Here is a 19053-nt window from a genome sequence, read left to right as displayed (position 1 = left end):
GAGAGATTTGCTCAACGTGCCCAATGTTCAACTGGAGAGCCTAAGCCAGTCCAAATCCGTGCAGAGAGCATCTTGTACATAACGACCAAGACTCCCGCAACACCCTTGAGAAGAGTTGATAGAGTCACTGCGTTCAACAATCCAGGATTTGGTGTAAGTCTATTCGAAATGTGGGTCACACTCATCTCCGGGGCTACGATTGTGGTGATGCCTCGAATGACAGCCACTGATCCCGGCGCCTTCGGGAGTTTCTTGAAGTCTCACAACGTGACCGTGACATTCGTGACCGCTGCATTATTTCAAATTATTGCCTTCGCGGATCCGTCCGCCTTTTCTTCATTGCGGCATGTCTTCAATGGAGGAGATGCGGCCAATGAGCACCAAAACCCCATCCGTGATAGCGGAATACGAGGCGAGATCTATATCGGAGGACCACAGCAGTCCCTCGGATACTTGAACTGGCCTAATAAGACAAGTCAAAGCTTTGTTCATCTAGAGAGGAGAATGTTGGGCTTACAAGGGGAGGGAACTGTTCGTCTGTATCGAACTTACGACTGCATATGGATCGCATTAACATGGCGCATTTTGCTTAGGTGCGTTGACTTATCCGCTCGCCGTGGCGCTCGGTGAGTGCATATATTCTTGTAGTCGCTAGCGGCTTCCTGACCACGGCGGAAGAGGTCTTGGGACGCCGCCTAGGTATTCAGAGCCTACAGCCCATGTACTCCCACGTCATCCTTCACAGTATATGATAAGCCAACAATATCTGAAAAGGTTTAAAGTCTACAAATTCACCTAATCATCAAGGACAAACAGAAGCCGGAGTATCTTGGTCTATATCCGATCATGACGTCGTGATGAATCTCGGCCGAACATGACATTAACCAACCTTGGAAACTTCCAAGGTTGCTTAGTAGCCTCCTTGAACCCACCAATTAGAATCAATTTCGAGGAGCCCCATTATATCAAAGCATTACAGCCCTGCGAGTATAATGCGAGTATAAAAGTAGCTTTCATTCCCCGGTCTCTATATTTATTTACAATCTGCCTATGTCAATTGTGTCAAATTATTCCTAATTCCCGTTGTTTACTTCATCAACCATGTCACCTCAACAGGACAGCAACGTGCATAGCAGCTCTATTGCCCACCCCTTGGCCCCATTTGCATACGAAAATGAGGTGTACCAGGCCGGCCTCAAAGGCCAGAAGCCGTCGATAACCTTCAATTGTCTCGACTGGGAAGCACTGGCCAAAGATCGACTCACAGCAGATTCTTTCGGATATGTATGGGGGTCCGCCGGAACTCGCGAGACAGACGACAACAACAAGAAAGCCTTCAAAAAATGGGGAATCATGCCGTCACGCCTGGTCAAGAGCGGCTTCCCGGACCTCAAAACGACGCTTTTTGGTGAGACGTTCGATTACCCGATCGCCATGGCACCGGTGGGCGTGCAGCGAATTTTCCACCCGGATGGGGAGATTGCGTCAGCGAAAGCTGCCAAGCAGGAAAATGTCACCTACATTCTCAGCACCGCATCAGCCACGAGCATCGAGGATGTCGTCAAGGCCAACGAGAATGGGTCTCGTTGGTATCAACTGTACTGGCCTCTGAACGAGAACAACGATATCACCGTAAGCCTGTTGTCAAGGGCGAAGGCAACGGGCTACAAGGTGCTGGTGGTTACCTTAGATACGTACATTCTCGGATGGCGTCCCAGCGATCTGAACAATGCGTACAACCCTTTCATTCGAGCGGATGATATCGGTGTAGCACTGGGGTTTTCTGATCCTGTATACCGGCGCAAGTTCCAAGAAAAGCATGGGAAATCCATCGAGGAAGACGTCCAAACTGCCGCCACAGAGTGGGCTCATACCGTATTCCCCGGTGTGAGTCACGGCTGGGAGGATATCAAATTCCTCCAAGAACATTGGGATGGGCCAATTGTTTTGAAAGGCATCCAGACTGTGGCGGACGCGAAGAAAGCTGTAGATTATGGGGTCCAGGGAATTGTTGTCTCCAACCATGGCGGACGACAACAGGATGGAGGTATTGCGTCCTTGGATGTTTTGCCGGAGATTGTGGATGCTGTGGGAGATGACTTGGAAATTATTTTTGATTCTGGTGTCCGCTGTGGTGCTGATATCGTGAAGGCACTAGCGCTTGGTGCAAAAATGGTCTTGATCGGTCGTCCGTACATTTATGGGTTGGCCCTTCAAGGTGACCATGGAGTACGCCATGTGCTGAAGAGCCTGCTAGGAGACTTCAATCTGAGCCTTCACTTGTCCGGGATCAGCTCAGTGTCTCCCGATCATCTTAACAGATCGATATTGCGTCGGACAGATGACTGAAAATTTGACAATTACGCGATATGACGAGGACTCCTTTGATACAGTTTGCATATAGCCCTTTCCCTAATTTACTTCCTTTCCACTATCGCTACCTCTAACGGTAACTCCTATATAGGTTTAGAATATAGATTATAGTATTATAGCGATTAGATCGAGGCGATTATATCATTAAATCGGGAGAGAATTTCTAAATACACTAAGTCATATTCATTATTTTAACGGCTAGAACGTAATCGTAACATAGAATGACTTCATCGCAAGTCTGTAGTCAGGTTTCGGGATCTTAACTTCCTTAACGGTGAGGCAATGTGGGTTAGCTTGTTCAAAAGTAGTTGTAGGAAGATATCGGTGGATTAGACCCGGTCCAGAAAATCGGTTCGTAGGTAAAGTTCTCTGATCTCGAAAGGAACGTATTAGTCGGTCGATTTGCCGGGATGGCGTGGTGTATATTTCGTTATAAACCTATTTGCACCTCAACCTTGATTTGGTGGTAATTTGTCGCTTGGGAAAAGATCGACAAGCTAGGAACCACTTTCTGTGTGGAAGTCTGCATCCATGACGGGGCGTGCGAGCTATTCACACGGTTCATATAGGAGCTGCTCGTTAGTCCGTATCGAGATTCTAGCGTCCTCGGCCATCTAGTCAAGAGCGGCTGAGAGTAGCATAACAAGGTGAGACTTGCCAGTAGGACGAAGAAAGATAGATATGACACCTCTTGGAAGGCACCACTCATTCTGAAATAGGAAGGGACTGCCACAAGGTAAGAGCGTCCCTGGAGTTTTGTATAAGGAAGGAACGATAAGGAAAGTGAGCATAAAGGGAACTTTAAGTCCAGACATAGCAACCCCCAACCCCCATAGCTCAGATGGGAAGTGCCCCGGGCAGGGTAATGTTAGGTTGCGCGTTCGAATCACAGCTAGGTCGGGTTGAAGAACTGTGAGTCACGGGCTGACGACAGGGAGTACGCCAACCCCACCTTGAAAAGGGGGCTCCCTGATGCCTCAACGTCCTGAGCGAGGCGCGTCCTAGCCGATGAGGAAACTGTCCCTAGCCTAGCTGTTGTGAAGATCCTTGGGGCCATTTTTTTTCTTCTACTTCGGGATCCTTTGAAGCTATTCACACTTTCGACCCACCACCCCACCCCCACAACTTGACTTCTTTCAAGCTTTGCATTTTCTTCCAAGGTTTAATATTCCTACAAATATGGTCGGGTTCTTTTTTCTTTTTCCTTTTCTTTTTCTTTTTCTTTTTTTTTTTGGCGAATTGAGAAGCAGATATCTATTAGCCGCATCATCCAACTAGAGTTAATTTCCGGCCTTGAATCCGCAGCGGATCTGACTCGGTCAAGAGGGCTGCTCAAAGTGTTCGACAACAATGCCGAAGACTAGGCGGTGCTTAGGCTGGAGGTGCTAAGGGAAGCCTTAGACCGGGCTTCGGGTAACGCAGGATCCGCTGATATGACCTCCTTCCAATTAGCATGGGGAATATGGAGGTCCATAACGCGGGGATTTATCTGGAGACTCCAGATCCGAGTTTGGGAAGTGTTGCTCACTTCTGCCTTAAAGTAGGGCCATGGTTGTAGCTTTCCCTTGTAGTAGATCGAACGGAGGCAGTTTCGTTTTGTGCCCAGATTGATTCCACGAGTCCAGAGGTGATAGGACGATTCAGACCTCGAGCACAAGTGATAGGTGAAGGTGATAGGATGGTGAGGTTGTGTTGAGCTGGTTGTTCTTGCCTAGATCATTTCCGCGAACATACGTCGGGCAAAATTAGCAATAATGGACTCGTGCCGGGATCTTAGCATGCTCGAAGCAATAGCAAACGATCGTGGAGGTCACGCAGGCACCGGACTTCGACCTCTCAGGTAATTTACGACGCAACGTATCATCTGTTTGACACAACAAGACACTGCCAGGTGGTTGGAGTATACATCACTGCAGTGGGGTGCTTAGAATATGTATGCTTGGCTCGTTTCTCCTTGTAGCCGAGCGATTTCTAGGTGGTGCTTACTCCCGGGGCCCTGGGCCCCCGTTGGGGGCATACACGGCCCCAGTGGGCCCCGTATGAGCAAAAAGCGACAAGGGGTGGACACTAAAACGGAAATGGGAAGTCATCTCTGAAACCCGATATATATTGACGACAAACGTACAGTAGATGTAGTGTTACTGCCGAGGCAAACACATATAGCATCTTTGTATCTTCCAAGTTTACCTTCAACACAGTATGAAATGTTAAGGTCGACCATCTATCGAGGGAAAAAGGGTGTTTGTATTGTTTGCATGTCAGGTGTCTAGGCCTGACGTCAATTGCCTCTTCCTGGTAGCAACACCATCTTTTGCTCTGGGAGATGGATTTCGGACAAGTTCTGGATAAGCATGTGGCGTACTGATTTCCCTTTCGATGCCTTCTAGAAGCATCAATACATCAGAGAGGAGCTTATGCCCCACACCCTCCGCTCTATCGGCCAAGCAGAGTGTCAAGCATAACTAGCCGACACGACTACGACTGGCCAACAAGATTAAACTTGCATATATCTTGTAAATGCTCCTGGCGAACGTAAGTATGACATCAATGTGGTTTCTATGAGGGCATATACTTTCAATATGCGGTTCTTACTGCTTTCTTATATAGATATGCCACCACGGCCACATCTTTTCTGTCAGACATCTCTTCAGTAACCTTAACCTACCTCTTTAATTTCCCATCACATCATCATGGCAACCCAAGACGTCCCTATTTCTGCCGGCAGCAGTGGCACCAAAGTTACCACTGATCCTCGCGCACAACAGCGCATCGAAGAACCGTCTGGCCCTATTACCAATGACTCACTTGCCGCCGAGTCCATCCGCGAAGGTGGCGGCTTCTCTGGCAACCGTGGCGCTGAGCCCATGGGCGTCGCAGGAAACCAATCCACAGTAACCAACACCAACATCTCCTCATCCATCAAGCTCCCCTCCGCCCAATACAGTGCTCGGCGCCAGGACCGTCACGAGGAACAAAAGTACCCCGAATGCGTGGTTGGCCAAGGCAACTTCCCTGGCACACACATGGACAACTCCGGGTACTGGGGTGGCTCAACTGCAGCCAAGAGAGAAATGGGTATCAAAGCTGGCGAATATTCTGCCGCCAGCGGCAGTGGAGGTGCCAGTCAGACTACCGGCGCGACCGACATTCAAGCGGGTGGCTTGCCCTCCGACGATGCGAGGAATGTTAGCTTCGACTCGGAAATTGGCAGCGACCAGGACCCTGGCCGAGATGCTATCAGGCAGTTCCAGCATGGCAATAACCACTCTGCTCATGAGTCTGCCCGTCCCCATCAGAAGGGTGTGGATACTTATACTATATATGAGCACCTGCAGAGTGACCAGCGCGCTTAAGTCTCCCTGATTTGAAATTTGCCCTATATGTTTTATCTTTCTATTTGGGGAATTGAAGTGAGCGTACTTTGACTTGGCTTGGCCTGATGCTGGGGTTATGATGAAACTATCGGTTATGATTTAAATCGCCTATGTACCATAGCACAATGAAATATGTATGATCGTTACAATTCTTCTTCATCTTGTATTCCATATCAATCTCCAGCTAGGCCCCACTTAGGCATTCTCACTCTATTCATTGCGTCGTACACGACCTTTTCCCTTTTGGTGGAATATTAGTAGGATTGCATTACCTCCTTGTCAACAACACACCTCTGATATATAATTGCTACAAATGTATTGACAGGAAGAGAAGTAAGAATTGATTGATCAGCGAATGTACATGTGGGATATATATGATATATATTTATCAAAAGATGCGATAATCATCCTCATCAGATTCTGAACCGGAATCCGACTCATAGTCACTAGAAACGGACTCTAGGAACCCATACCCACGTTCACCCTCGTCGCGCGGCCGGGTGTTTTCCGAAGGAGCAATAACTATTGTCAAGGGCACCTTCATCGTCTCATCAAAACTCGCCTCCTCCTCCACACTATGCCGACCCTGAACATCCTCCCTACCCAAAGCCTCTACCCTCCGTCTCCAAAGATAATTCCCCAATTCAAGTAACCCAATGGTGAAAATAGCAACCCAAACCATCACCAGGAGAATAATCACTGTCGTAAAAACTCGTGGAAGAGGATACTGCGGGAACGCCACGGCCTCTGATCTCAACGTCTGGAAGGGGAATCGGTATGCAAAGAAAGAGGTCCAGCCCGACGAGGAGGTGTGGGAGAAGAATGCAGGCGCGGGATATTTATGCTCATCGTCTATGGCGCCTTTTGTGTGCGGGTATTGTAGGATCTCGTTGTAGTGACCTTGTCTCTCGGCATCGAGTGTTTCAATTGAGCTCTCCTTATCTTCTGAGTGGTCTTCCTGCTTTTCTCCCGTCTGTTGGCTGTAGGGCTTGTGCACTTGGCCGGGTGTTTCTGGGGATGCTGGGATCAGGATTGAGACTGTTGGTTTCCCCCATTCGGACGTTCCTGTTTTATAGCGATCGTTTGGTGTTTCTTGCTCTATTTGTTTGTTGTTTTGGTTGGTGGGCCATGCTGGGTTCTGTAGGTTGATATAGGTAAGTCGCCGAGTCGAAAATATAAGAATCGGTACATGTACTTACCCCATTGTGTTTGACGTGCGGTGGGTCGGGTAATTGATCATGATATCCTTCTTTCTCAAAGACTTTCCATATTCCACGGTCATTGGGATCTTCGAATTGTTCTATCTTGACCCATTTGCTAGTTCGGATAGGGTGGGATGTAGTTGATTGAGTAAGAGCCAAAATAAAAGCGAGTAATAAAATGGACGGGCGGTTAATGTACATCGTCGGAGATATACAGAGGGAATTGGCTAATATAGTGGCCGGTATATGCGGAAGGAATGAATTGCGCGACGGAGAATGAGAGCATTCAGGTCCTTATATCATTTTTCCAAGGACAGGGGAGAGTTTAGCTGTAAGGGCCGTGCCTTTGACACAAGGAAGAAGCTGTGTAGGACAAAGGGTTTCCCCCATTCTCAGATTCGGTGCCCGATATCAAATCTGTTCCTGGATCTAGGCTAGCGCTAGATGATCTGATATTGGGATTGGATTCATCTAGGGCATTGTGCATGGTGATTGGCTGAGATTGATATATGCTGCGCTTGGGGTATGCACTTTATCCCTTGTTCGACATCAAGGTCGAGGGAAATACGGATTGATCATATTGATCGGCGTGAACTCGGAACGCCACGGTAATAGTTTGCCCCACGATGCAAGGCTGATTGCCCATGGCTTAGCTCTTCACACTATGTGTATACTAGTGTATAAAATTCATCGCCATGTTAGCCCCACCCGCGATCTACAATTCTTTAGTTCCGCTGTGCCCAGGGATGACTGATTACATTCGCAAGAACTTAGGGCTGATTTCCATAGACCGAGGCGCACTGGTAAATATTGGCGCTCGAGGCAATTTCACGTGTGACCTGTCATTCTATCGCACAAGGCATTATACTGTGAGACTCTTCGAGAATTTTCAACTCCCACAACAATCAGGCACAACGTGGTCTATGCAGGTGTCATACTGCCTGTGGGGCAGTGCAGTGACGGGGATTTCCATGGGATGTCCATTAAAATTAACCGAGACCTTACTCAGAACTGACAGTCTATGAGGGTGGTGGTATCTCATTGGAATTCTTGCCTTTTTCGTACACCATTGAAATAACGCCGAGTTGGAACAAAAGAGCAAATAGAAAGATACCCATAGGCCGGACCCCATAAGACATGCACCGTCTAAACAGACGGTATCAGAAACCTGTACAACCAGAGAACCCACTCACAGTGAACAGCGTGGGAACAGCAAATAACAAAAGGTAAAACAGACCAGTCGAGAACATTTTTAGACAGTCAGCTTCTTGAGCTCCTTCTGGGTCAAGCCAGCAAGCTCCTCGAACACCTTGGTGAACTCCTCATCATCATCCTTCTTGCCCTTAGCAGCCTTGGGGGTAACCATGACCACACTGGTAGGGCGTTTGGTGGCAGCGGAAGCACCGAGCTCAGCACGGGAAGTGACGAAGACGTAGGGAATGCCGTGGTCCTCGCACAGGACGGGAATGTGGGAGATGACGTCCATGGGGGAGATATCGGCAGCGAGAACGACAACACCGCTGGGGACACCGATGGGAGCGTTGGCGGCGGGGATAGGAGACTTGCGGAGAGCCTTGACGACTTCCTTGACACCACGCTTGAGAGACTTGTTGACAGCAGCTAGAGGAATAGATGTCAGCATGGACGATCTGGAGATAAGGGTAAAAAAAAGTTGCGCAGCACGCGATCAGTGGTCATGAGCGATCCGAAGATCCGATAAAAATCGGCCATGCGCACTGATAGTAGAAGACACAAGTAAAATTTTGAAAAGACGATGCACATACCCTTCTTGACACTCTTCAGGACCTTCTTGGCCTGCTTGTCCTCAACCAATGGGTTGGCGAAGGGCACGACGGCGCCGACGGGACGGTCGACAACGGCGTCGACCTCACCCTCGCCCTTGACGGCGACATCGCCGGTCTGCTCGAGACCCTCCATGGCCTCAGAGCCAATCTCCTTCTCTACTGCATCGACAAGAGCAGTCTTATCCTTCTTCTCCTTCTTCTCCTTCTTGACCTTGTGCACACCGTCCTTCTCCGCACGCTTCTCCTTCTTCTCAGCGCGGTCCTTCTTCTCGACCTTGTCCTTGCCCATGGTGACGGTTGTGGGGTATTAAACGGAAGAAATTGAGTGAAATCGAACGAAAGACCGAGGTGAAAGGAACGAGTCGCGGGTGAGGGTGGTGGACTGAGAATTCGATGCCGAAATCGAAATAATTTTTAAAACGGCGCTAACCCCTTTTCGGGTGCAGCTCACAGCTGACATAATCCTAAACAAGGCGGCGCCCGGCTTTAACCATCTTCCCTTTGATACAGCTCCAGGACAAGTTGTGCAGTGTTTTCTTGCCTCATGCCCTGTTAGACAGGAATCTACGTGGGGCTTATCATAGCCTGAACCTCACAGTGAGCTTTAATGTGTCTCATTCTATTTTTGCACAACAACTGATCTCTCCTGCCTCTTACTAGATGGACAATAGCCAGAATAACCGACCGGCTTCCCAGCTCATCGCTGGATTCGGTTCACCCTCAACGCCATCTGGTGCACGGAGTACCATGCGACGATCGACTGCGGCGCGACAATCTGGCCGTTTTACACAATCTCAAGTCCAGTCCCATCAACCAGTTCACGGTAAGACAATTCCTTGCTCAAACTGACTCAAGAGGCCCGCGACGGAAAGGCTGACTGTTCTTCTAGATGTGGAAAAGGAGGAGTTACGCGTGCAATTGAGTACTCTCAAATACGAGCTCGAGAACATCAAGCAGGAACGAGAGTTGGAGGCTCTTCGTCATGAAAAAGAGACCCGCGACTTACAATTGAAAGCGGATGCAGATTTCCGAAAGGCTCAGGTGAGTCGCTCCCAGTTTCTGCTTTCACGCGGCCAACTAACAATCTTCGCTGCAGACTGCGGAGTCTTCGAGTAACCGGGCCACCCATAAGAGCGACGAACTTGCGAAAGAATTGAAAGAAATTCAAAATCAGGTTTTGAATGACAAGCTTGGGTTTGAGCGCAAGATCAGAAGCCTCCAGGATAAGAATCAGAACTTGCAGGAAGAGTTTGACGACATTCAAGCTCAACATTCCGACCAGGAACGACAATTCAAATACCAGATCAACGAGCTAGAGACAGTCCGCGCTTCTCTACAAAAGACCATCGAGGAATTCCAGAACGACATCCAAAATGCCAGGACATCCCAGGAATCGATGCAGGAGAAACTATCCCAGCGTGAAGCCGAATTCGCTGAGCTCGAAGCGGATAATATTCGACTTAGGGCCGAAGGAAGCGATGCTGAGGCCTTGGCAGTATTGAAGAGAGAACTTTCCGAGCAGGTCAATCATATTCGGGAATTGGAGTCAGCAAACCGTGACCAAACGACGGAGCTGCGTCACCTTCGAAAGGTCTCGAAGAACGTTGAAGTCGTTGACGAACAGAAGCGATCAGTGGAGAATCAGCTCCAATTGATGAAGGGCGTTGAAGCTGAACTGAACACAGTTCAGATTCAAAAACAGATCTTAGAAGATGAGCGACAGTCTTGGGTCAGTCTTCTGCAGGAAGACGACCAGCCTGCAGAGTTTGACTCACCGGATGCTGTTGTCAGGGCGGTGGTCCAAGGACGAATTGAGATTGCCACTCTCCTTGATCGTCTCGGGACCGTTGAAGCCCAATTGCTTGAGAAAGATGAGGCTATCAAGGGCCTCGAAAGTGATAAAAATAATCTGCAACAGGAGTTGGAGAAACTCCGCGTTGCGACTTCCGCTTCTGCAGGAGGGCCTGGTGCCGCGGAGGGCCGACTTCGAGCTCGTCTGGAGCGCCAGCGTGCGCTTGCAGTGAAAGAAGTCGAATACTTGCGCGCTCAACTCGAGACATTTGATGCGGAAGAGGCCACAATGAACGAGGATCAGTCACAGTTTGATGGACAAAAGTCCCAACAGATAGCCCAGCTGCAACAACTCGTCGATGAATACCGCAGTGAACTCCAGAAAGTTCACGAAGAGCTCTCCAAGCAGGAAGCACCAAAGGCAGACGAAGCAAGAGGCGTCAAGCGACCTCTTTCTCCGACCGATAGCGAAGGCGAAATTGAGCGTATCGCCGTGCTCACCCGCAAGAACCGCAAGCTCCAGGAACATCTCACAAAATCAGACCAGGCCACAACTCTCGCTCGCCGGGAACTGGATGCGGCCAAGTCACAGATTAAGTCTTTGAAGGCTAAGTCACGAACCCGCGTTCTTGAATTGCGCGATAATCCGACCGCCCAAACCGAGCAAATTAAGATGACCACTCTTGCAACCCTCCAGTCTGCGAACAGGGACCTCATGGCGCAGCTGCGCGGGGGCCATACTGATGTCAAAGTTGTCCCGGTCAGCGCCTTGGAGAGCATAAAGCTCGAAATGCAAGACATGGAGCGAACCGTTGCCGACAAAGAGAAGCGTATGCGGCGACTGAAGGAGATCTGGACAGCTAAGTCCTCCGAGTTCCGGGAAGCCGTTGCCTCTCTCCTCGGTTTCAAGCTTGATTTCTTGCCGAATGGTAGAGTGCGCGTAACGTCCATGTTCCACCTCTCCTCCGCATACCGGCATGGTGACTCTGATGCGCCTTCTGACTCTGGTCCTGGCAGCATGGGCAATGGTGAAGAAAACTCCATCGTGTTCGATGGTGAAAACGGCACCATGAAGATATCGGGTGGACCCAACAGTCTGTTCGCCATGGAAATTAAACCTCTCATCAAATTCTGGGTGGAAGAAAGAAAGGATATTCCATGTTTCCTAGCAGCCATGACCTTGGACTTCTACGATAAGACCACCCGCGCTGCTAGGATGTGATATGTATCAGCATCGTATTTTCTTACCGTTCCCATATCTGTACTTCCGTGATTCCCCGGCACATGTTGATTTGTGCTATGTTGTATGTTCTTGTCATTGAGAATCTGCTATTGTTCGTGCAGTTGTTAAAGTAACACTGCATATCTTTTTTTATTTATATCCATGAGGGCATCGGATGCAATTTGCCATAGTACCTGTATCCCCAAATATTTAATGCTAGGGAAAGAGAGGAACATCGTTCCCGTTCCGTCTTAATACTCGCCTCTTGCCACTATTCGATCGAGTAAAACTGAGCATCCGTGGAGCCCCTGAGCAACGGAGGCAAGCCTATACATCTTGAAAAGGAGCGAGAAGAAGATGAGTCCTCCAAGATAGTAGAAACTGGATGTATTCGGCTTGAGATCGTAAGACATGCTTCCCAAGATGAGCGCCATAAAAACGTTAAAAGGGAAGCAATGGTGAAATCAAGGTCAGTCAGCAATCTCCGGTAAGCGCGCCAAATAGCCCTGGAGCTAGGGATACTTGTTGAGCGTACGATATCGCGTAAGCAGATCTGGAGCGCTGCCGCTTGGCCTGCTCAGCTCGCCTGGAATGATAGTATTCAGTCGTTCTCTCTTCTGGGGGATGTCTTCACTTGTATGATGCAAGCTCAGAGAGTACCTAGGTAACTTCTTTCGCCGCTCACTTGCCTGCCATGGGTGACGACAGATGTTACATCGAGTAGATCCGCCTGGAGGCGCAGGTTGCAAAAACTGATAACATTGGGGCTGTCGAGCCCACGTGTAGAGTGGAACAAGAAAGGCTAAGCGGCCCGCCCCCGAGGTGGGTCTCTGGAATTTTCCGAGTGCCGAGTCTGACCATTTAAACAGATTTCCACATATGTAGTAGTACTTACCTAGGTACATACGTAGGTAGGTAGATAGGTAGGTACCTTGTCTACAAGCCCTCTAGGTAATGAAATGCTATTACTTGGATTGTCGACATCTCTACTTTCGGGCTCTTCCAGAACAGACCAACCTCAAAAACTGAAGGTCTTGAGGCAGGTTGAGCAGGGCACTGAGTGAAGAATGTAGCCATCGATACTACAGCAGTCTACAACTGCCAGTGCGCCATATGGTATCTTCTAGCCAGTTTACTATTATCTATTTCGTACAAGTTATTACAGTTAATTCCTACAATATCATCATCTGAGCTTCTATAGGGTCAACTTCTACAATATCTCAAATCTATAGCAAGAATAGTAGCCTTCTTAGGTAGTCTTCTCCGACACTCTTTTATATGTCTTCCAAGGTTTTTAGGTCTTTTTTAGTAATCTCTCCAGTTAGTATCTTTAGATATCTGGTTATATAGCCATTTTCACCCCTCCTTAGTTTCTTAGGTACGTGCCATTTGAATGCCTATTAAGCATATTAGTGCCTAGTCACTGTCATTAATTATCCTGTGCTTGGACAAGGTACGTAGAGCTACATACATATGTACGCGAAGCAAATGCCTACCTACACGAAACAACAACCAAAAGAAAAAGAAACGCGAAAATTCATAGCAGAACCGCTATTTGCAGAAGGGAATACTCGAAAAACAAGAGACGGGAGGGGATGACAGAAAGAAAAGGAAGGGGAAAAAGTAATGGGATCAACCTAAGCTTCTGATGCTCCCATTTGGGCCCTATCTGTAGGGATGCCTATGCTGAGACACATAATCCAAACAGTGGAAAAATAACAGAAGAAACAATTGCATGGGTTGGAATATATACGACCAGGCATGGGTAGCCCCATCCCGCCTTGCTCAACATTGAAGACATATCTAGGAAGAGACATACTTCCCACCGATCAGCTTGCGTGTAGTGGGGACACCTAGCCACGAAGCCGCGGATAGCGGGGACTCACGACCCTCGTCGGCGAAGGGGTCAGCTTCCTTCTGCTCTACATCTGAGGCAGCACGGCTGATGCCCAGCTGAGAAGCGGATTCGGCACCGCGGAGCTCGAACTTCGCTTCGACTGTACCCTTGCGAGGTCCGGGGGTGGACGTCACGAAGCGGACGAGGAGCTTGCTGTCTGCGCCTGGGGTAGTGGGGGCCTTGACTTCCAGCTCGGGAATTCTCCATGTGACGGTGGATGTTTTGCGACGGAAGGTGGCGCCGGTATTGGGATACATGGCGGCGCTGATGGCGTGGGCGACTGACTCGCGCGGCTGCTTGGTAGTTTGGTCATGGGTGGCGGTGTCCAAATTGATAGTCAAGACGAGGTTCTTGAGGGTGATTGACTCCCCTGTGTGGGAGACGAATGATGGGTTGAGGGTATAGTAGATGATGGCGCTAGCCTGGGTTTCTTCCAAGTTCCAAACTGGCTTGAATATCACGGGGCAGTAGGCAGAGGGGCTGGTTGGGTCGATATGCAGTTGATATTTGAATGCGACTGTCGGCATGGGGCGGGAGATGCTGCCCAACTGGATATCGTATTCGCCTCTCTTGTCATCGCCAGCGTCTTTGGCAATCTCCTGCACGAAGTGGGGATTGGCCGCTACCTTTTCCAGCACTTGGAAGTTATCGAGTCGGATGCGAGTCTGGTCCGCCGCCGTACCAGTTGTAGGATTGTTTGCGAGAGCAAGCTCCCCAACGACGAAGGACTTGGTGACATTGCCCTCCGAGAACCATGCATTGACGGTCTCGATGATTGAAGCGTTCAAGCCCGATTCATATAGATCCGGATGGACTGCAGCTCCCGCAGCATGCGTAGCATGCCCGGAGCGAACAGAAGTAGTATCTGATACAGTATGATCATCCGTAGCAGTGCTAGGGGCAATGCTGGGGGAGGTCATATGCCTGATTGGCGAGGTTGGGGGCTGGGACTCCGACCCTGCTGAAGACGGCGGAAGTTCATTACCAGGGGAAGGAATGAACACCGTATTGCGAACATCACGGCGTCCGCGAATGGTGCCTGCATTGCGTCTGATACCTGGAGGTGGAGCTCGCTGTATGACAAAGTAAGTATTATACACCATGTCTGAGGAGTGGCGAGACCTGTCACTAACCATTCGGAGAGTATTTGCCATCTCATCCATGGCCTGCTTCGCCTGGCTCTCATCCTCGAAGATGGGCTGGTCTCGAATTGTCAGATTCATACTAGACTCATCCAGGCTGTAGTGATACTTGTCAGCATTCGTCTATCACCATTGGCACAAGGTCACCTACCCCGCTGCCTCATTCTGGGCACGTGTGATCTCGTCAATTGTTGCAGGGCGCTGGGTGAACCCTTCTGAATCCACCTGTGACTGGAGAAGAGATTAGTCAGTGATTGTTGCACTTTGATTTGTAAATCGCTGGTGGGTAATTTACCTGACTAACGTGGTTATTGGCGAGCCCAGGGGCTTCCGGGGCAGCTCCATTTCTAGGCGTCTCTGGATGTTCTTCAGGCATAGTCGCCGCAGCATCTAACCCAGACCGATCTTGTGACACACTAGGATTCCGCAAGGATGACTGGTCGGTAAAGGATGTCCCCGGACGGTCAGAGGCGGTCGGGGGCGGAGATTCCGGTATTTGCATCTCGCGAGAGGAATCGGCTCTCTTGAAAGCAGCAAAGGGACTTCGCTTCTTTTCTGATTTTCGGTCAAAAGATGTAGTTGAGGGTACAACAACGCTCTTTCTCCTGTTCATGACAGTTCCAAGACGTCTCAAACCCCCCAGGGGAGTATGCCGTGGCTGTGCTTCCGGTACTGGATAAAGCGTCAGAACTTGCGTCTGCCACGGAGTCATAATCTGGTTCCAAAGCTTACCTGGTGGTGTCTGAGCGGCGGCGTGTCTCTCAGACGCCTCTGATGGTTGGGTTACCTCACCATCCTGGATGCGTGGAGTGGCCGGAAGGGGTGCTTCTGTTGGTGGCGTAGATAACTGAGGTTGGATTGGAGCAGTTGCTGTCCGATCAGATACTGGTTCAATTGTGGGAGGTGTCTCTGCCGGTTCAGTTTGTCTTCTGGGGATGGGCTGTGTCGCAGGGACCCGTGTGCCCGCCATCCTAGCCGCAAAGGTCTTGATTTCATCTGCTGTTTCGACATTCAGCAAAACATTCAAGCAACTTTCAGCGGCCTGGCGACCACGCTCGACTTGATCCACTTCGTGGGTCTCCAATTGTGTTAGCACATCCCGAAGGTGGTTGAGCCGAGTCTCATCGACGGCCTGGAGTTGCTCGTAAACAAAGGGAGCCCGCGAATCCCATTGCTGATGGACTTCCTCCGCATTGGCTATCTCACTAGCAAGTTTGTCTGCACCTTTGGCACCCTTTGCCCTGGCCTTGTCCACCTTCTTCTGCGCAGTCTCCACATTCTTCGCCAGCCCCGCCAGATCACTCTGGATACCGGGCATCGACTTCATCTCTGTATTCTTGGTACTAAATTCTCGTAGGGGTCGCTCGACATCCTCCTCGATCTTGTTCGCAAGGGTTTCGTGCGACACGGCGAGCGTTTCGGTCGCACTGATGATGCGTTGCCAGGGGATTTGGAAAATGCTAGTTTCGCAAGTCAGCGTCATCATCGGGCACACCAGAACTTCGATTCTCTAGGGAAATGCCAATTTACCCAAGAGCAGCTCCATTGTCCGCCTGTGGCCGATGCGCCAGCTTCCGCAACCCTTGGGCGTATGCTTCTTCAACCCGACGCCGTTCCTATCGCCAATTTGTCAACACCGATATCGCTTCCCATCGAAAATCCCATTCCACGAATGTGATCGTAGCAGGTCACAGGTTGTCATACCTGTAGATAATCCGCGATATCCGCATTGACCTTGTTTATGATTCGAATGCGATCGCTCAGGACGGTTGTAGCTTGGCCGGGGTGTAGGGTGGCCTAAATAAAAGAAATACAACCAATGATCAGTAACTATGTACTTTGTTTGTCAACCACAAAGCTCGCCTGGCTCAATCTTACCAGCAGCGTTGGGTACTCCTGCCGTGAGAGGTCCATGATTCAGATTCCGGGGTATTGAGGTATTGAGCAAGGTAGCGCACGAAGCGCATAACATGGAAGAGAGGACCAAGAGATTACTGCGGTGCTCCCAGTAAGAACAGCCCAATCAAGTAAGGGAAATGAATGTGGGATTGGGGCTGAATGCCAGTGTCAGTTGATAGCGTGTCATTCGATGATGGCCGAGGACGGGCAATGGGGATGGAATGACGGAGGTGGTTATGGTAATACAGTACTTGGCGGTGTCAACTCAGCCATAACAGCCTAAAATTGCTGTTATTTACGTCACATTCCTGTACCCACGTCTTGATTGGTCACATGACATCATCCCTGCCGTGGATGTTGGCGCCTTGCTGCCTCAGGTTGACACATGATAGCAACTCTCCATGATAGAATAGATCTCCCCTATGTTTACTTTGCTTTGATTGTTGGCTACACGCTGGTGTAGTAATTGCAAGGCAGCATACGGTAGAAGCCATACAATCTCGATTAGCCGTCGACCTTGTCCAACATGTCCTGGAAGAACAATTTCGGGTTCTCAGACCGGCTGCGAGCCATACAGTCTCTGTAAGCGAACCTCCCGTCTACAACATGAGCACTAGGTTGATGTGTGTGTAGCACAGCTGCGTATCAGCATGCTTCTTCCACGCCTGTCTCCGCATTTGCAGAAGCTATGGCTCAAGCCAAGCAGCTTGAAACCGAGGCGTATGACAAGGCGGTCTCGAAAGTGAGTTGTGCGCCTTGGAAAACTGGCATTAAAAGAAACACTTCAACTGAGACTATTTCACCCAGGACGAATATGATTCCATATGCCAAAAGGCAATTAATGAAGCTGAATTAGCAGGGTCCATGAAGATGGGGACTAGCAGCCCACAGCATGTCGAGGACTTTGAAGAACCACGGACCTCAACCGGGGAAGTGGTCGGTCAATATCGGTCATGTTTCCACCACTATGCTGGTCTCCACTCCTCCATCTACAGATCAAAGTTGGAAGATGGGACCGTTCGGGCAGTGAAAGTCACTATTCCACACATGATGACAGCCCCCCATGATGCTCACCGTGAAGCACGGTTGCTGCGCCAAGCTTCTCACACACATATAATTCCATTGATCGAGACGTTTAACCTTGATGGTGGCCGGTTTGTCTTGGTCTTTCCTTTTTTGCGATATGACTTCGAGCACTTGCTCCGGCGAGACATGGTAGGTGCTGCTCAAACACGATCGATTTTACGAGACCTCTTCTCTGCCCTCGCCCATCTCCATAGCATGGGTATACTTCATCGCGACATCAAGCCTTCCAATATTCTGATGGACTCTCCCAACGGACCAGCGTACTTGGCAGACTTTGGCATTTCATGGAAAGAAGGCGATGCAGGATCCGAGCCATCCACGCAGAAAATCACCGATGTGGGCACGACGTGCTATCGAGCCCCAGAGATTCTGTTTGGGTTTAAAGAGTATGGAACATCCCTCGACATCTGGGCTGCTGGCTGTGTAGTAGCAGAAGCCATTGCCGTCGGCCACCACCAGCTCTTCGACTCCGGGCCTGTGGGCAGTGATCTGTCGCTGATTTTCTCGATCTTCAAAATACTGGGCACTCCGGATGAACAGCGCTGGCCAGTAAGCATATCGCACCTGCCACGAATGGAGAAGTCATTAAGTAACCATTGCACAGGAAGTCCATGTCTTGCCAGATTGGGGAAAAGTGGAATTCCACTCGTTCCCCACGCAGGCCTGGGAAGACATCCTCCCGGGTGCATCCTCGAATGGCCGTGATTTAGTCAGCCACCTATTGTGCTACGAGAGCAGCGAAAGACTCTCGGCAACAGAGGTATGTGACGTGGCCTGGTGTCTTACAATAAACTCTGACATTAGCCTTAGGCCCTTGCCCATCCATATTTTGCTCGGACTTAAGCAATGGTATGATGTGGGTGTATGAAGGGGCTACGCCACACTTTCCTGCGCCTCATCGGGTTATACCGCGCGAGTGGATCGGAATCACAAGCGTGGAACCCCGCGACTGAATTATCAACACACCAAAGCATAACTACTCCGGACTCCGGACTCGAGCAATTATGCACCGTATGAGGATACTAAATCTGGATATCTACGGATTACTCCGTACTACCTACAACATTATTGACACACATAATTGTATCTTAATGGAGGCACAGAATTAACAGAATATTATACGAATATGTTTCCAAGGTACTAAGGTCAGCGTTACCCCTGAGGGACCTGCATGAGAGGCAGCAACAATTGGAAGGGTGCCATGCATTATTATTGATTAAATTTGAATTGATTAAAACTGAATTTCCGGCACCACCGGAAAT

General features: G+C 49.6%; 8 protein-coding genes across 8 annotated transcripts; 5 read left to right on the top strand and 3 right to left on the bottom strand.

Annotated features, from left to right (window-relative positions):
• Nucleotides 1-168: 168 nt before the first annotated feature.
• N7489_008731 (uncharacterized protein) lies at nt 169-752 on the top strand (the record flags this gene model as incomplete). The annotated part of the gene is made up of 2 exons (XM_056714481.1): nt 169-626; nt 656-752. 2 exons carry the CDS (start codon nt 169-171, stop codon nt 750-752), a joined length of 555 nt encoding a protein of 184 aa, XP_056562103.1.
• Nucleotides 753-1101: 349 nt separating this feature from the next.
• On the top strand, nt 1102-2349 carry N7489_008730 (lactate 2-monooxygenase; the record flags this gene model as incomplete). Its single annotated transcript, XM_056714480.1, has 1 exon — nt 1102-2349. One exon carries the CDS (start codon nt 1102-1104, stop codon nt 2347-2349), a length of 1248 nt encoding a protein of 415 aa, XP_056562102.1.
• Nucleotides 2350-5063: 2714 nt separating this feature from the next.
• On the top strand, nt 5064-5726 carry N7489_008729 (uncharacterized protein; the record flags this gene model as incomplete). Its single annotated transcript, XM_056714479.1, has 1 exon — nt 5064-5726. One exon carries the CDS (start codon nt 5064-5066, stop codon nt 5724-5726), a length of 663 nt encoding a protein of 220 aa, XP_056562101.1.
• Nucleotides 5727-6135: 409 nt separating this feature from the next.
• Nucleotides 6136-7150, bottom strand: N7489_008728 (uncharacterized protein; the record flags this gene model as incomplete). Its single annotated transcript, XM_056714478.1, has 2 exons — nt 6136-6885; nt 6947-7150. The coding sequence occupies 2 exons, from the start codon at nt 7148-7150 to the stop codon at nt 6136-6138; spliced, it is 954 nt and encodes a 317-aa protein (XP_056562100.1).
• Nucleotides 7151-8201: 1051 nt separating this feature from the next.
• On the bottom strand, nt 8202-9043 carry N7489_008727 (40S ribosomal eS12 domain-containing protein; the record flags this gene model as incomplete). The annotated part of the gene is made up of 2 exons (XM_056714477.1): nt 8202-8569; nt 8734-9043. 2 exons carry the CDS (start codon nt 9041-9043, stop codon nt 8202-8204), a joined length of 678 nt encoding a protein of 225 aa, XP_056562099.1.
• Nucleotides 9044-9414: 371 nt separating this feature from the next.
• On the top strand, nt 9415-11767 carry N7489_008726 (coiled-coil domain-containing protein MAD1; the record flags this gene model as incomplete). Its single annotated transcript, XM_056714476.1, has 3 exons — nt 9415-9577; nt 9644-9795; nt 9851-11767. The coding sequence occupies 3 exons, from the start codon at nt 9415-9417 to the stop codon at nt 11765-11767; spliced, it is 2232 nt and encodes a 743-aa protein (XP_056562098.1).
• A 1803-nt stretch (nt 11768-13570) lies between these two features.
• Nucleotides 13571-16720, bottom strand: N7489_008725 (uncharacterized protein; the record flags this gene model as incomplete). The annotated part of the gene is made up of 8 exons (XM_056714475.1): nt 13571-14737; nt 14798-14903; nt 14958-15037; nt 15102-15478; nt 15539-16266; nt 16337-16422; nt 16511-16603; nt 16685-16720. 8 exons carry the CDS (start codon nt 16718-16720, stop codon nt 13571-13573), a joined length of 2673 nt encoding a protein of 890 aa, XP_056562097.1.
• A 511-nt stretch (nt 16721-17231) lies between these two features.
• N7489_008724 (putative cell division protein kinase (Ctk1)) lies at nt 17232-18634 on the top strand (the record flags this gene model as incomplete). The annotated part of the gene is made up of 5 exons (XM_056714474.1): nt 17232-17287; nt 17339-17447; nt 17513-18340; nt 18396-18551; nt 18602-18634. The coding sequence occupies 5 exons, from the start codon at nt 17232-17234 to the stop codon at nt 18632-18634; spliced, it is 1182 nt and encodes a 393-aa protein (XP_056562096.1).
• Nucleotides 18635-19053: the final 419 nt, after the last annotated feature.

The sequence above is a fragment of the Penicillium chrysogenum genome (assembly GCF_028827035.1).
Source record: "Penicillium chrysogenum strain IBT 35668 chromosome Unknown utg000005l_segment0_segment0, whole genome shotgun sequence".
Taxonomy (NCBI): Eukaryota; Fungi; Ascomycota; class Eurotiomycetes; order Eurotiales; family Aspergillaceae; genus Penicillium; species Penicillium chrysogenum.
Note: the sequence above shows the minus strand (reverse complement) of the source record. Positions and strands in the feature narration are given on the sequence as shown.